The sequence below is a fragment of the Empidonax traillii genome, unplaced genomic scaffold (assembly GCF_003031625.1).
Source record: "Empidonax traillii isolate 1590-97213 ecotype Southwest subspecies unplaced genomic scaffold, ASM303162v1 scaffold423:size1405600, whole genome shotgun sequence".
NCBI lineage: Eukaryota > Metazoa > Chordata > Aves > Passeriformes > Tyrannidae > Empidonax > Empidonax traillii.
In genome coordinates, this window is record NW_020955616.1 from 319,339 (window position 1) to 333,774 (window position 14,436).

Sequence of the window (14,436 nt, forward strand, 5' to 3'; positions counted from 1 at the left end):
CATACATAAAAAGTTTAAGAAATTGTTTTACTCCAGTAGGTTAACATAACCAATTGATAACTCATTGTATGTAATTTATTTTAGGCTTTCAACTGGCTTCTTTGTAATGTCATTCAAACGACTTCTCTTCATGATATTTTATGGCATTTTGTGGCTTCCCTGACTCCTGCACCTGTAGAGCCAGAAGAAGAAGAGGATGAAGAAAATAAGTCAAATAAAGAAAATGCAGAACAAGTAAGTCACATTCAGCATTCCTTTTGTATCTGTTGATTTTGTAGGCAAATTAGAAATATTTTTATGTGGAAAAAAATAATTCCTTAATCCTCTCTCTTTGAAACAGAACCTTAAATTGTAGTCGAACTCATTTTGTAGACACAGATAAATTAATTTTTCTTCCAAATCATCAGATTTTTTGTGCTGATGAATTGCATAGTCTTTTAATGCATCATTTTTGAGTATTTATGGGAAATAAAAAAGCAAAAAGGCACAATCACATTGTTAATCCAGTAACAAAAAAATTCACGGTTTGCTTTTTATTTTTCCTTTGCCCCACAATGAGAAGAAAGAAAAGAGAAAATACTTTCAGAGAAGCTTTGTGGTTTGGTCTACTCTGTCTTTCAGTGCTCTAAGAAAAGTCCATAGTTAATTATGAAAATGTATAGTTAACTTATGTAATTCTTTATACATGTGTGTATATATAAATAATTATATATAGACAATTCTGTGTACACTAGACATAGTTAATGTAGTGATTTAAGAAAAATCTATAGTTAGTTATGTAAAATGGTATAGTCTTTAAGATACCACGCATCCAAAAGGTATCATCATACAATCTCTTCTAGACTGAGCTCTGATTTAATACATTACCATATCCACAAAGAATAGTTCACAAAAAAGCATGCTAGTACTGTTAGTAAGTCAGAGTTATCTTTATCACTTCAAATCTGAGCCAGTTTTGAAATGAGATTGTCTGAAATGAGTCTTTTCAGCATTGTAACCTGCTAAAGCAAAACAAAATGCAAGAATTACTAAGCTGCAGAGATGGTGAGAACAGGATGCTACCTACAGGATCCTTGGGGAAAATGGGAATACCCAGACTTTGAACTGTTTCTGATGAACTGATAATATTTAGTTTAGAGTTCAATTTAATACTTCCTAATTCATACACTGAGTACGTTCTACCACGTTACACCCTCCAGCAAAATACAGAGCAATGTCTGATTTGATGATTCTTCTCTAGGTAAGCATGTGCCAAAAATCAATTTCCAATAATACCATGGCATTTCTAGGTATTAAAGCAGTTGAGATCCATGGGAAGTCTACTTGCAAGAATATACATAGACAACTTAAAGGGTTTAAAATAACAGTTTTGAATCTGAATTTGGATTGTCAGTATGTTGGGTCTGTGCAGCTGGTTTCTGTGGTTGAAACAGGATCAGATTTTCTTGTAAAAAAGAAGCAGGGAGAAACAATTTGTATCCTTCATAAATGAGTCTTTCCATGCCTTCTCAAAGAGCATATCATGATCAGAACAGAAGCTCCTTTGGTTTCTCTGCTACTCTTCCCCAGAACACAGCTTGCTCTGTTACTGCCTTCGTACCCACTGCCAAGTGGAACTTGTCTCCCAGTCCACAGCAGTTGTGATACTGACACACCTTACCTAAGAATTATTATTTTCACAACTCTAATGAAGTGCAGCAATTAATAACCTTAGCTTGTTATCAAGTTTGTTATGGCTGGGTTTTGGTGCTCAAAAAAAATTTTTTTTAACAGCTGGAATGTGTTATTTTTTTTAGTTTCTCACATTATTGCAGTGCAGTATTTCACATCTTTAAATAATGAGAAATAAGTGGTAGCATACAGTATACTTCCCAAATTCTTTGTTTGAGGTTCACGTATAACTTATTGTAAAAATTCTCTGACAGGAACTGCTTTAAGTTCATCCTCATTACAGGATTGCTGCAGTTACTCTTAAACCAAACAGCATAAATATTTTTATTTACTTCACCTTTTTTTTTTTCTCCAAAAGTCTGCTAATAACCTGAAAAAACTGCTTTGCATCTTAGGAAAAAGACACAAGAGTATGTGAGCATCCTCTGTCAGATATAGTGATTGCCGGTGAAGCAGCTCACCCCTTACCGCACACTTTTCATCGCCTTCTTCAGACAATCTCTGATCTTATGATGTCTCTTCCCAGTGGTAGTGCATTACAGCAAATGGCCTTAAGGTAAGCACAAATTCACTATTAAAATTCTAAGAAAAGTTTATTCCTGCCTTCCTCAAATGACACATAGAAAAACTTAACATCATGCAAAATTTGAAATTAAAGGATTATAGAAAATATTTTGAGAAGCAAAAATGTAATTAATAGTTTCACTGCTAGGTTATATCTTTGAACAATATTCAAAATTTCAAAGTCCGCTAAATGTGTTTTCAGGTGCTGGAGTCTCAAATTCAAACAATCCGATCACCAGTTCCTGCACCAGAGCAACGTTTTTCATCATATCAACAATATTTTGTCTAAATCTGATGATGGAGATAGTGAAGAGAGTTTTAGTATCAGCATTCAGTCTGGTTTTGAAGTCATGAATCAGGCAAGTATTCCACCTCCCTCTCAGAAGCAGAGATCATTTATGAAGAGCATGTACTTCCCATGATGATTCTGTTTGAATTAAAAGATTGCTTATTGCAATGTCGTATTTCCTTCAATGTATCTCAGTTTGGAATCTTGTTACTGATATTTAGGTTCTCATGTTTAGCTTTGGAGGTTCGAATATTGACCCTTAACCTGTATATCACTCAAACCTAAATTTTGGAGCAATGCATTTAAGTGCTGGTTTACAAGTGAAGTGTTTGGGGAGTGTCTTGTAGTCCATTTGTGTCATTAAGTTAGTTAATTTTTTAAATGCTGTTCTCTTCCAGTTAGTATTTGCTTATATATTTTTTCTTCTGTTATTTCAAGGAGCACAAATTAATACTTCTGGTTAATATCTTTAAATTGTTTTCTTCCATTTACTAATACATTTAGGCATTTACTAATACATTCAGCTGTTAGCTATTAATATTTCCCTTAGTTTAAAGGACTCAGTAACTTGAACCAGTAAATGACAAATTTCTTTGAGAGCATATTCCTCAGAACAGAAATGTCTGCATGGTTTTAAAAATCGTAAATAATGCCTGTATTTGGACTTTTTTTCAGCTGTTCTAAGTATTTTCATTTCTTTTCACAGGAACTGTGTATAGTGGTTTGTCTAAAAGACCTAACCAGCATTGTTGACATTAAAACATCAAGCCGACCTGCTATGATTGGTAGTTTAACAGATGGGTCTACAGAAACATTCTGGGAGTCAGGAGATGAGGATAAAAACAAAACTAAAAACATCACAATTAACTGTGTAAAAGGAATCAATGCACGTTACGTTTGTGTTCATGTAGACAATTCCAGAGATCTTGGGGTAAGAGGAAAATGAAATTAAATATCTCTCATTGAAGTCCAAGTTGTATGTATTTATCAATCAAGAACCACTTTTTCTTTCTTCAATTCAGTTGATAATTCTAATTAATAAGCTCACATTTCAAAGTAAAGTTTCTAAATCCTGTAATTTTTAAAGTAGTAACTGTTAGGATCCGTCTGATTTTGCAGCCTGTCTGAGTTTGCAGTTGCATGAACTTGAAACAGGGAAACTTAATTAACTGGCATCTTCAATATCAGACACATTTTCAGGCATTTAATAATTTTAAGTTATTTTTCTTGCTCATTTCTGTAGAAGCATTGAAATAAGGAGCTTTCATAAAATTCAAACTATTTTCTAGATTTTCTACATTCTGTTTTACTGATCTGTTCAGTAATGTTACAGATATATTTGTATTTCAACTACAACTCTTTATATTAAAGAGCACTTTTTTTTTTTTTTGAGAGCTGTGCTTTGGAATTCTTTGTCCTTGGTTTTTATCACTTTTAAAGTTTTGGGAGGGGGGGGGCAATGAAACAACTTCTCGCTTTTATTACATGCTCTCTTAATATGGGAATAGTTAGAACTGCCCTCAGTTGAAGTGTTTCATTCTTATTTTGCTTGTCTGTTACAGAACAAAGTGACTTCAATGACCTTCCTAACTGGCAAGGCAGTAGAAGATCTCTGCAGAATAAAGCAGGTAAACATTTTAACAGGAAAACTGTTTTCATTTTTTGGCTGCACATAGCAGAGATTTTTCTAAGCAAATAGTTTCCACTTCTTGTGGTAGGTAAACTACTTTACAAATATCAGGCTTAAAAATAATTCTTGGGAAATACTGCATTATTAATGATAAAATTCAGCCTTGTATACTGAATATTGATCAAGCTTTTACTCCAGCTTCTGGTAATAACATAGCAGCTCCATACGAAATATATGATTCTTATAACATTATTTATGTTAATTTGAAAAAAAATATGTATTTTAAAATAAGCTTAATTTGTTAGGTTTTCTTAATATGTGAACTCTTGCTTTGAGGATAAAAAGTGTAGGTAGGCCACTGTTTCTACTAAGCTTCAAAGACAAAAGAGAGATGGCTATGTATAATTTTTTTAGGTTTGAGACTTTTTTTAAAATCTGAATTCACAAGGTTGAATATTTTTATAATTAAACAGAAGTCTTACTGCTCAGGATGAAAATTTCATTGCAAGCACAGTATTTGTTGCAGTGATGCATAATTGCTTTGTTTTAGAGGTAGGTGACTTTTTGTTTGATGTAACATCAGTTCCCATCTTTATATTCCTCTTTAACAGGTAGAGCTGGATTCAAGGCATATTGGCTGGGTAACAAGTGAACTTCCTGGGGGTGACAATCACATCATCAAAATTGAATTGAAGGGTCCAGAGAACACACTAAGAGTTCGACAAGTGAAAATTCTTGGATGGAAAGATGGTGAAAGCATCAAAATAGCAGGCCAGATTTCTGCTAGTGTCGCTCAACAAAGAAATTGTGAATCTGAGACACTGAGAGTATTCCGACTTATAACATCCCAGGTGGGATTTTAATGATGCATTATACTGTGAAAGTTACTATAAATTGTAGACTCTCAGTGCTTTTTGTTTTAAAGTAAAATGCCACAGCTGCATAGGTTTATCTTTGATATATGCTAATTGTCATTGTCTTTCTTCCAGGTGTTTGGAAAACTCATCTCTGGAGATGCTGAGCCAACCCCAGAACAAGAAGAAAAAGCATTATTGTCTTCCCCAGAAGGAGAAGAAAAAGTACACAATGTATTTATTTGTATTCTATCAATAATACTTTGCTGAAAAAATGATCCAGATGGTTTTCAGTATTTATCCCATTTCTCATACTACATAATTTTTAGATCAAAACAGAAGTAAAATGCCACAATTGTTTATTTTTAAAGAGTTACAGTGAATCTTTTTATGAGTAAATTATAATTTAGGGATATGCATTAATGCACTTTAATGCACCATATCATAGTAACGGTGGAACAAATTTGCCTACAATTTCAGAAGTCCTTAACACCTGTAGGTCAGCCTGAAAGTCCTTGCCTATTATCCTGTGCCTCAAGAGGGGCTCCGTTGATGTTTAGAAAAAAAATATGCAGAAACCGCACTACTATCTTCTCACCTGCTATACTTCTCTGTCTTCCAGCAGGGATTAGTTTAAGTGTTCCTAGAAGGGTTACTGTGTATGGACTGTCCTGTTTAATAGCCAAAATTGGACTGCCCTAAATGAAAGTAGTTTTCTTTTTTCACATGATAGATAGTTTTGTCCTACCCAGTAACTTGTGGCAGTAAGTTCCATGACTGAATTATTCATTTGTAAAAGTGTATTTTTCTCACACTGGCTGTGTGATAACTTAGTTGTGTGTTCCCTGTTTCTTTTATTATGAAACATACAAACTGAAAAATATATTCTGTGCACTGCTTTACAAAGACCTTATCACTGATTGTAATAACCTACATGAAGGGGTTGAATCTCAGATAACTCTACTCCACTTGTTTGTTACCTTTTGGAGAGGTATTTATTAACAATAGTTAAATTGATCTTGCTTAGACATCTTATTTCTCTGTAACAAAAAGCTCAAACTTTTAAAACACAGTTTGTTGATACATTCCATGTTAATTGCTACAGTAATTCTGAAATGTTCTTGAAACTTTTGATCTTATTAAATATGCTTTTTATGAAGGCAACATCAGATGCAGACCTGAAGGAGCACATGGTAGGGATCATATTCAGCCGGAGCAAACTGACAAATTTGCAGAAACAGGTTTGTTCACTTTGAAATTATTTGAGGATTAAATATTTGTGCCTTGTAATAAATATGCTCATTTTCAGTGAATATAGAACCATTTATTTAGTACTTTAAATTCTTCCATTCTTTATGAACAAATTTTGGGTTATATTTTAAATAGTACATGTGTTTATTCTAGATAAACAATCTGTGGAAACAACACAGGGAAAATTCATTTTAATTGGATAAAACCTCTCACCCTGTTAGACTCAATTCCAAAAGTTTTAGAACTGAGTTGTAAATGGTACTTCCTCATATTTGCCAGTAATAATAGCATAGTAGAAGACCTTCACTAGGATCTAGGTGAGGTTCAGTGGCAAGAGTTTAGATTCTTAGTTTGTACATGTTTTCTCCCCATTCCTGTCATCAAAAAATACTTAGGTTGGATAAAATTTAATTCTAAAAAGGTAACCAGTGCATAGATTCTTAAGTTATTCTTTTCTGTAATCAGTGAAATTTTGGGGTTGTGGGGTTTTTTTAGCTTGTCTGGTTTTTTTCTAACATAAAGTAGTAGTTAGAGTATTTTTTTTCCTTTGGAATACTAACATATTTGGAATAATAACATAATTTAATAATTATTATATTATACCTATAATGGGGCAAACATTGCCATAAATATTTTCACAGTAGTAAAAGAGCTATTAATAATTTTGAAATTTGTTAGTTTAGTAAATTAAGCAGAATCTCCTCTTTTGTCACTCAGCAAACTTTAAAATCTCTTAAAAATTATTTTTAACATGCTATTGGTAAAATTAAAATATTGTTTCTGAAATATTTTTAAGCTTCCTGAGTAAAAAACAAGAGACCTAAGTATTTTATTAAGTCCTTTTCTTTTGGTGGTTTTGAGTAAATGTATTTCATAGGGATTTTATATGGGGGTTTTCTGGTGTTTTTTTAGCCTGAATTCTAGGTAAAAAGTAAACTAAAAGGCAGAAACTAAAATAAAAATGAAAATAATTTCAATTAAATTTTCCAGAATAAAGATGAGCAAATTTGGTATTAAATCTAAATCTTAATTCTGAAGAATTTTATCTGATCTTTGTTTTATGCTTAAATCCAAATTTTCTTCTTCATTTGAATTTATGTTAAAAAGTAATTTAAGCACAGGCAAAATTTCACAGGTTTTCCATTTTAGCCATAGTTGTGAAGGTGCCTAAAACATAATAATTCACTTTCTAAAAGTTTTTAGGAGTTACTATGTATTTGGGTTCTCTTTGGATAGGTATGTGCCCATATAGTCCAGGCCATCCGAATGGAAGCAACACGTGTGCGTGAGGAATGGGAGCACGCCATCTCCAGCAAGGAGAACGCCAACTCACAGCCCAACGATGAAGATGCTTCTTCTGACGCCTATTGCTTTGAGCTGCTCTCCATGGTTCTGGCACTGAGCGGCTCCAATGTGGGCCGGCAGTACCTGGCTCAGCAGCTGACTCTGCTCCAGGACCTCTTCTCATTGCTACACACTGCTTCCCCCAGGGTACAGAGACAGGTGAGGGCCAGCTGCTCCTTGTTTATCTTGGTATTCCTAGAAAATTCCTTTAGAATCCTAAAATTGTCCGCGTGATAGTGTAATGTGTACTTGAACTTATTTTTTTGATTGAATATTCCACATAGGGAATAACTGTAAATAACGCAACTCATTTTGTTATCGCAGCAATGAGGAGAGGGCAAGTAAAAATTTCTGAATATGTTAAAAAAATAAATACAGAATTTCTTTTTGGAATTTAAGGGTCAGGTTTTAGGGTGGTTTTCCAGTTTTTGAATGGGGTTAAAAAGTTTTATGTGTTTGATATATAAATACATATATACTCCAGCACCACTACAATTTGACTGTAGGAAACTATTTGTAGGAAGCACAAACAGTGCTGAAGACAATGAAGGCTACAGTTATGAAATTAAAACAAAGTCACTCTTGAGCAAGTTTGTTGTAATGCTTTGTCTCCAAGAGGTAGAACTGAGGTGTAAGAACCCAAAATTCCTCAATTTAGGTCATCATGAACCTAAATCAGCAAACTAAAATGTCTTAGAGTAATATTGTTCACCTTTCTTGTCGTTATTCTGAAGGGGTTTTAATTGGGCAGGGTAAAATGCTTTTTCAAACCATACATCAAAAGGACATGTGATTTGCTTGGCAGAGGTTGTTTTTGAAATTAAGTAGGATGCACAAAAGCAGTTAGTAATTTTGTATGTCCTAATTGGTGGGGATCTTTTACATAAGCATGCATCTTTTGTCTGGGAATGCTGTTGCAAAGGATTCTTCAGTTAATCTGAAGTTCACAGTGGTCATTGAATCTTACTTCACAGTAGCCCAGTTGTTCATGTTTAGAACAGTTTCATTCAGTCTAGGTATGTATGTTTGGTTTGTCAGAAATTTAATTTCTGCTGCAATGACTAAGTATTCTCTTTTTTAAGATGAAAGTTCAGATTCTAAAGTTTTCACCATCTTATGACTGTGGTACTATTTAAATTTATACCAGTGTTATGTATTACATTCCAAAAAAGAGACTTTAAGTACATGTATTGCATTTGTCCATTTATAAGGACAACCTATTTATAAACCAGAGGTGCTCCTTTTATATATCAGAGCTGTTAATTTTCCATTTTTCAAATGTGTGAAGTTTAAAAGCTAGTGTGTTTATTTATTCCAAATAGGAGTTCTGTACAAAAAGCAGTGAAGTTTTCAGGTGTGAAGGTGTGAAGTAAGATCTCATGCCACTTCATTAGGGGGAAAGGGTATTAGAGGGTTACACAATTGCCCCACTTTATACGTGTTTCCTGTGCTCCAGATGTTCATAAATGTTTGCATGATTTGAGGAGGCAGTAGTTTTAACATTGTGTTTGACCTTAAGGCACAGTGACAGCTGAAATTGTGGAATGACTAATGACTGTTTTGCTAAATCATCATAACAGATGAAGCAGAGGCTTCACTGGTTAAGATTAGACCTTGAAAAAGTAGAGGATGGTAAAAATGTCTGTCAGATGGACAGGATTTAAGTATACAGTGGGTTTTGAGTATTTCATATTATGTATAAATAATGCCCATATAGCCTGTGTAGGTAAGATGAGAGGTTTTTAATTAAACCAGTAATTACTGGTTTTTAAACCAGTAATTACTGTTACTGAACTGGCATGAGTCCTTAGCATGTGTCTTACACTCAGGCTGTAAGTGTAGTAATGTGAACTAGACGGTTCCTTTCTACTCTTGGTATCCTCAAGCAGATTTTTAGTATCTTTCTCTCTGAATTTGGGTGTTGTCTATCTGAGCATATGTGTAGTTATATGCACATAATACAACGTCAATATATAAACACATTTGCCTTAATACACTAACGTACTGTCTTGTTGTTAGCTGCTCTCCCTTCTCTAGGTGGATTCTAAGTTCCTGAAAGATAGAAGCATTGCAGAATTTCTTACGATAGTAATTAAGTACAGAAATTAGATTCAGTCCTTCTTACTAAAATAGCTTGTGAAGAAGAAAGAATTTATTTGATTTTACTTGAAAACCTCCAGCTGTCTTGGTAAGAATGGTTGTGTTCTGATTTTTCTTTTCCAGGTAACATCATTATTGAGACGAGTTTTGCCTGAGGTAACCCCTAGTCGCCTGGCTAGTATTATAGGAGTGAAGTCTCTTCCACCAGCAGATATAAGTGATATCATTCATTCAACAGAAAAAGGAGATTGGAATAAACTAGGTATCTTGGACATGTTTTTGGGATGCATTGCCAAAGCTCTCACTGTACAGCTAAAAGCCAAAGGAACTACTATCACAGGGACAGCTGGCACTACTGCAGGCAAAGGAGTTACTACAGTCACACTTCCAATGATCTTCAATTCCAGGTTTGTTTAAAAATATGTATATATTCTCAAGTTAAAGGCACCTTCTTTGAAGTCAATTGTTGTTTTTATAATCTTTGTTTATAAATGGAAAAAACTGTATAACACTTTGGCCATATGTCATGTTATTCGTGAGTTCATTTTAAAAAAAAAACAAACCACAAGCTACTATGTGCTGAATATGTACACTTATTTCTTTGTCCTGGATTTTTACAAATAGTAACTAATTATGTGAGTTTAGTTCATCTATTACTGTATGTCCTTTGCAGCTACATTCGTCGAGGTGAAAGTCATTGGTGGATGAAGGGTTCAACACCTACACAGATTTCAGAGATCATCATTAAACTCATCAAAGACATGGCAGCAGTGAGTTTCTGTCCTTTAAATGTGTAGAGGATATTCGAATATTTCTGATAATGAAGAGTACATCTTTTCATTACCTTCTGTTATAGTTAGCATTGGGTTGAGCTGCTAAATGTGCATTGGTCTCAAGAAAAAAAAAGTGTAGTTTTGAGGATAGAGTCTAGGCTAGGAGCAGTAGCCAGTTGAGTTCTCAGTCTGCTAAACAGAAATCTAGTTTTGATATAAGCTTTTAAATAAGTCACTTGTACCAGAAATTTAAGAGGTAAGCAATTGTGGGTCATTGTCTACTTTATTAAGTTAAAAACCTAATATTTTAAATCTTAAGCACTCAGAACTCTAATAGAAAAGTAAAAAGTATCTGTGTAGTAATATAATAGTGTTGTTTTCATGTAACAGTATTTAGACTTCATGTGTGGATTTTCTGGTTGAAACTGACTTCTTTCTTTGACTGAAATCTACATTTTTATGTTGCTTATTTATAGTTGCTTATTACTTTAACCATCTGGGATTAAATTTTCCATAGCTGTATCTGCTTCAGACAGTTTTTTTGCAGAAATATTGATGAAAGGTGAATCAGCTATTTCCCAGAAACAATACTGGCAAAAGAATAAAAGGTTTTGTTTATGTTACAGGGAAGGGAGTTTAGTTGGCAGGGTGTTTTATTTCCTTAATTCTATATCTGCTTCAGTGAGATGCTCTAAATGACCCAGATTTGCTTCTGTGAATACTCTTTGAAAGGTGTTTCAGTATTTTCAGCTTTGGAGTCCTGCTTTCTAAACCATTCACTGTGTTTAGATTAAGGAGGTTCCTTCTCAAAGTTGATGAAGATGAATGGAAGTTCTCTGCAATTGCTGTTCATTCTGACCACAAGATTTCAGAATTTCACAATTCATAAGAGTTACAATTAAAGTGTGTCCCTCTTTGAAAACCATACTTGAGGCCTTTTAGAGCTGCTAATTATCAGTAGGGTTACATCAATCTTACTACCCTATTCGTAAAAGTTAGAAATGTGATTCCTTTCACAGAACTTTCTCACCATTTGCAGTGTATAGTTACCTGCATCTGAGTTAGTCATTATACCTTCCTTTTTAGAGTCCAGTGAGTCTCAATTTATTTGTCACCTTTAGCATGAGGTTTAGAAATTTACAGATTACAATAAAAACTGAAGGAGACAGCAGTCTCTGAATTAGAAGCTTTAGGGTATGAATCAGTGCCACAGGCTCAGAATGTTAAAGGTTAGTTTGGAAAGTGTGCTTGTACTTCTGATGTTTCCTGTGTACTCTGTTTTATTTCTTTCGAATACAGAAACTATGGAGAGTTTTCAGGATGGCTGAGCTAGGCAAGTGAACCTGATTTCTCTAGGAACCCCCTGTGATCTGTGTGGTGTTCACAGTCACTTACTTACCTGTGCTCCAGCTCTGCATCTTTTTTTCTCCAGGAGGGATGAGGGACACTTTAGGAATATGATCTTGCGTCCCTCAAATCATATGCCCTCTACCTGAATTCTAAGTTACTTATTCCAGTAGCTGCTCAGAGACTGCCTGAGTCAGTCACTTGAGTATTTGAGGTATAATTTTTACCAGATCTGTGATTTGAAAATCAAGGCCAGGTTGGATGGGCCTTTGAGCAACCTGGTCTAGTGGAAGGTTGTTACCTTACCCAAGCAGGGAAGTTAGAAATAGATGATCTTCAAGGTGCCTTCCAACCCAAATAATTCTACAAAAAGACTTGATTTGTCAAAGTCATCCCTGACTTCTTTTCTGTTCTGACTTGAGATCTTAACCTAATGTTGTTTGTAGCAGCTCTAATTACAATTTTAGTTTTTCTTATATTGATAAAAGCTATAATAAATTGAGTTTCCTCTTTAACAGGGTCATCTGTCAGAAGCATGGTCACGTGTGACAAAAAATGCTATTGCTGAAACCATCATAGCTCTGACCAAAATGGAAGAAGAATACAGATCACCAGTGAGGTGCATTGCAACAACCAGAGTAAGAACTTCACTGAATTTAGCATTAGTTCATTGTAAATGTGCGGGGGGAGACTATCTAAGAGCCTTCCTGTATGGTAGAACAAACTTCCTTGTACAGATTGCTTCAGGAAACAATGCAATATATAGTTTATATTCTCCAAATCTAGCTGTGTGCATAATGGACAGGTATCCTAAAGCAATCACTGTATGTCCTAATAAAAGATTTTCTTTCTCTGTGTCCCAGCAGATTTAATTTCTTCTTTGTGGCAGAAATATACAAGTGAAAACTGAATTCTAATTAAATATGCATCTTGGGTATCTCAGAAATAATAAAGAATAAATGTGATACCTATACATTTGAGCACTTATTCTTGAAATAATTCTGCTTTAAAGTTTGTGGTACTTGCCTTTTGCTAAATTTATGAGATCATCTGTGTGGAAAAATGCACAATATGCATCAGCTGTCTTTTTCCAGCTCTCCATGCAATTATTTTAAGTGGTTTGACTTTTAGGTAATCAGCTGCCACATCTCAAGGGTATTATGAAAACACTCAGTAAGAGATATTCTCTAGGACAATTAAATTAAGCTTCACCTGTGTTTGTCTCAAAATAAAAGATTATTTGCTGAGCCCTCTATTACTCACCTGGTGTGTTTTTCTTTTCTTGGTCTTTACTTTTTCCATGAATCTTTTATAGGAACTGAGACTAATTTAACTGTAATAGATTGCTTGAAATACCATGAAAAGCATATTTGTAAATTATGACATTCTTACTATTTTAGTGTGTACAGATTTTAGCTTCTCAGGCATAATAGTTGTAACAAAAAAAAAAAAGGATATTTGCAATGGTTACAAGCATTTGACACTCATGTTGTTTTCATCATTTTGGTTACTCATATATTCTCTGGTTTCTGGAGGTCACAGTGTTGGACTACCACTGGCTCCAGCCGTCACCATATTAGTTTAAGCAGGTCTTAGAGGAGCCCTGAACATCAGTCCCGCTACTCTTTTGACAGACTGTAGCTCTATCATGCTGGTGTGTTTTTTTGGGGGAGAGTATGGTAGAGTTTTTTAACAAAAACAATTTTGTTCAAATCAAACCTTTGATTAAAAACTGTTCCAAAATGCAGCTGTCAAGTTTCAGTTTGGGTTGAGGGCTACTGACAAATTATCTTCATGTAGCTCATCTCTTCAGGATTTCACTGTAGTCAAAGGAGAAGAGAGGAAAGCTTCCTCTGGTTACCTCAGAACTGCTTTTAGTAGGGTACCCTAGGTAATCTCAAATGCCCTGTGAGGAGTGAACATAGGAAAACCAGTCTCATTAGCTAAAGTTTTGTGGGGGTTAGTTTTAGGTTTGTTTTTATTTTTATTATTATTATTAGTCTGTGTCCTTGCATTTTGTACCTTCCCTAAAGCCTGCAGTGTTTGGGAGCAATATGCAAGTCTGTATTTGCCATAGTTCTCTGTAATGAGCTGTTGTTCTTTCTTCACTTTTTCTTTCCTCTGTGGTAGCTACTGTTTTTATAACCATAAAGTGACATACCTGAAAGAAACAAGGTAGTTCCCAAAACTTCAGTAAGTTTTATTGTATCCGCAACTTATTTTAGAAAGCAAAAAACTTGGGTTGTGTGAGCAGGCTTCAGCTAGCAATAATCGTTTGCAGGTAACAGTGACATTCTTATCTGCCAAAGTTTATCTTTTTAGTATTTGTTTGAGTTTCGGTTTTTGTTCTTAATGTGTCTAAGACATTTAATTCTACCTTGCCTTTCAATAGCTGTGGCTGGCCTTAGCATCCCTCTGCGTTCTTGATCAGGATCATGTTGATAGACTATCCTCAGGAAGATGGATGGGAAAGGATGGGCAACAGAAACAGATGGTGAGACTGAAAATCATACGGCTTTGTGTTTATTTGTATTTATTGAGTTATCAAAGAATTTAGAATAATGGCAGGGAAAGGTACGCTTGGCTTAACCTTATTTGTCCCTTTTGTTCCCA

General features: G+C 34.5%; 1 protein-coding gene across 13 annotated transcripts in view; it reads left to right on the forward strand.

The window, feature by feature from the left end:
• MYCBP2 (MYC binding protein 2, E3 ubiquitin protein ligase) overlaps positions 1–14,436 on the forward strand; it is a 177,824-nt gene that overhangs the window by 151,968 nt on the left and 11,420 nt on the right. For 12 of the 13 annotated variants that reach the window (XM_027894283.1, XM_027894291.1, XM_027894290.1 and 9 more), the window contains 13 exons: positions 85–234; positions 2,067–2,227; positions 2,438–2,594; positions 3,231–3,455; positions 4,087–4,152; positions 4,766–5,005; positions 5,144–5,242; positions 6,169–6,249; positions 7,496–7,762; positions 9,827–10,110; positions 10,377–10,473; positions 12,342–12,461; positions 14,216–14,317. In XM_027894283.1, coding sequence (XP_027750084.1) covers positions 85–234; positions 2,067–2,227; positions 2,438–2,594; positions 3,231–3,455; positions 4,087–4,152; positions 4,766–5,005; positions 5,144–5,242; positions 6,169–6,249; positions 7,496–7,762; positions 9,827–10,110; positions 10,377–10,473; positions 12,342–12,461; positions 14,216–14,317 — 2,049 coding nt within the window. The remainder of the gene's footprint in view (positions 1–84; positions 235–2,066; positions 2,228–2,437; positions 2,595–3,230; positions 3,456–4,086; positions 4,153–4,765; positions 5,006–5,143; positions 5,243–6,168; positions 6,250–7,495; positions 7,763–9,826; positions 10,111–10,376; positions 10,474–12,341; positions 12,462–14,215; positions 14,318–14,436) is intronic. The other variant, XM_027894284.1, reaches the window with a different exon arrangement.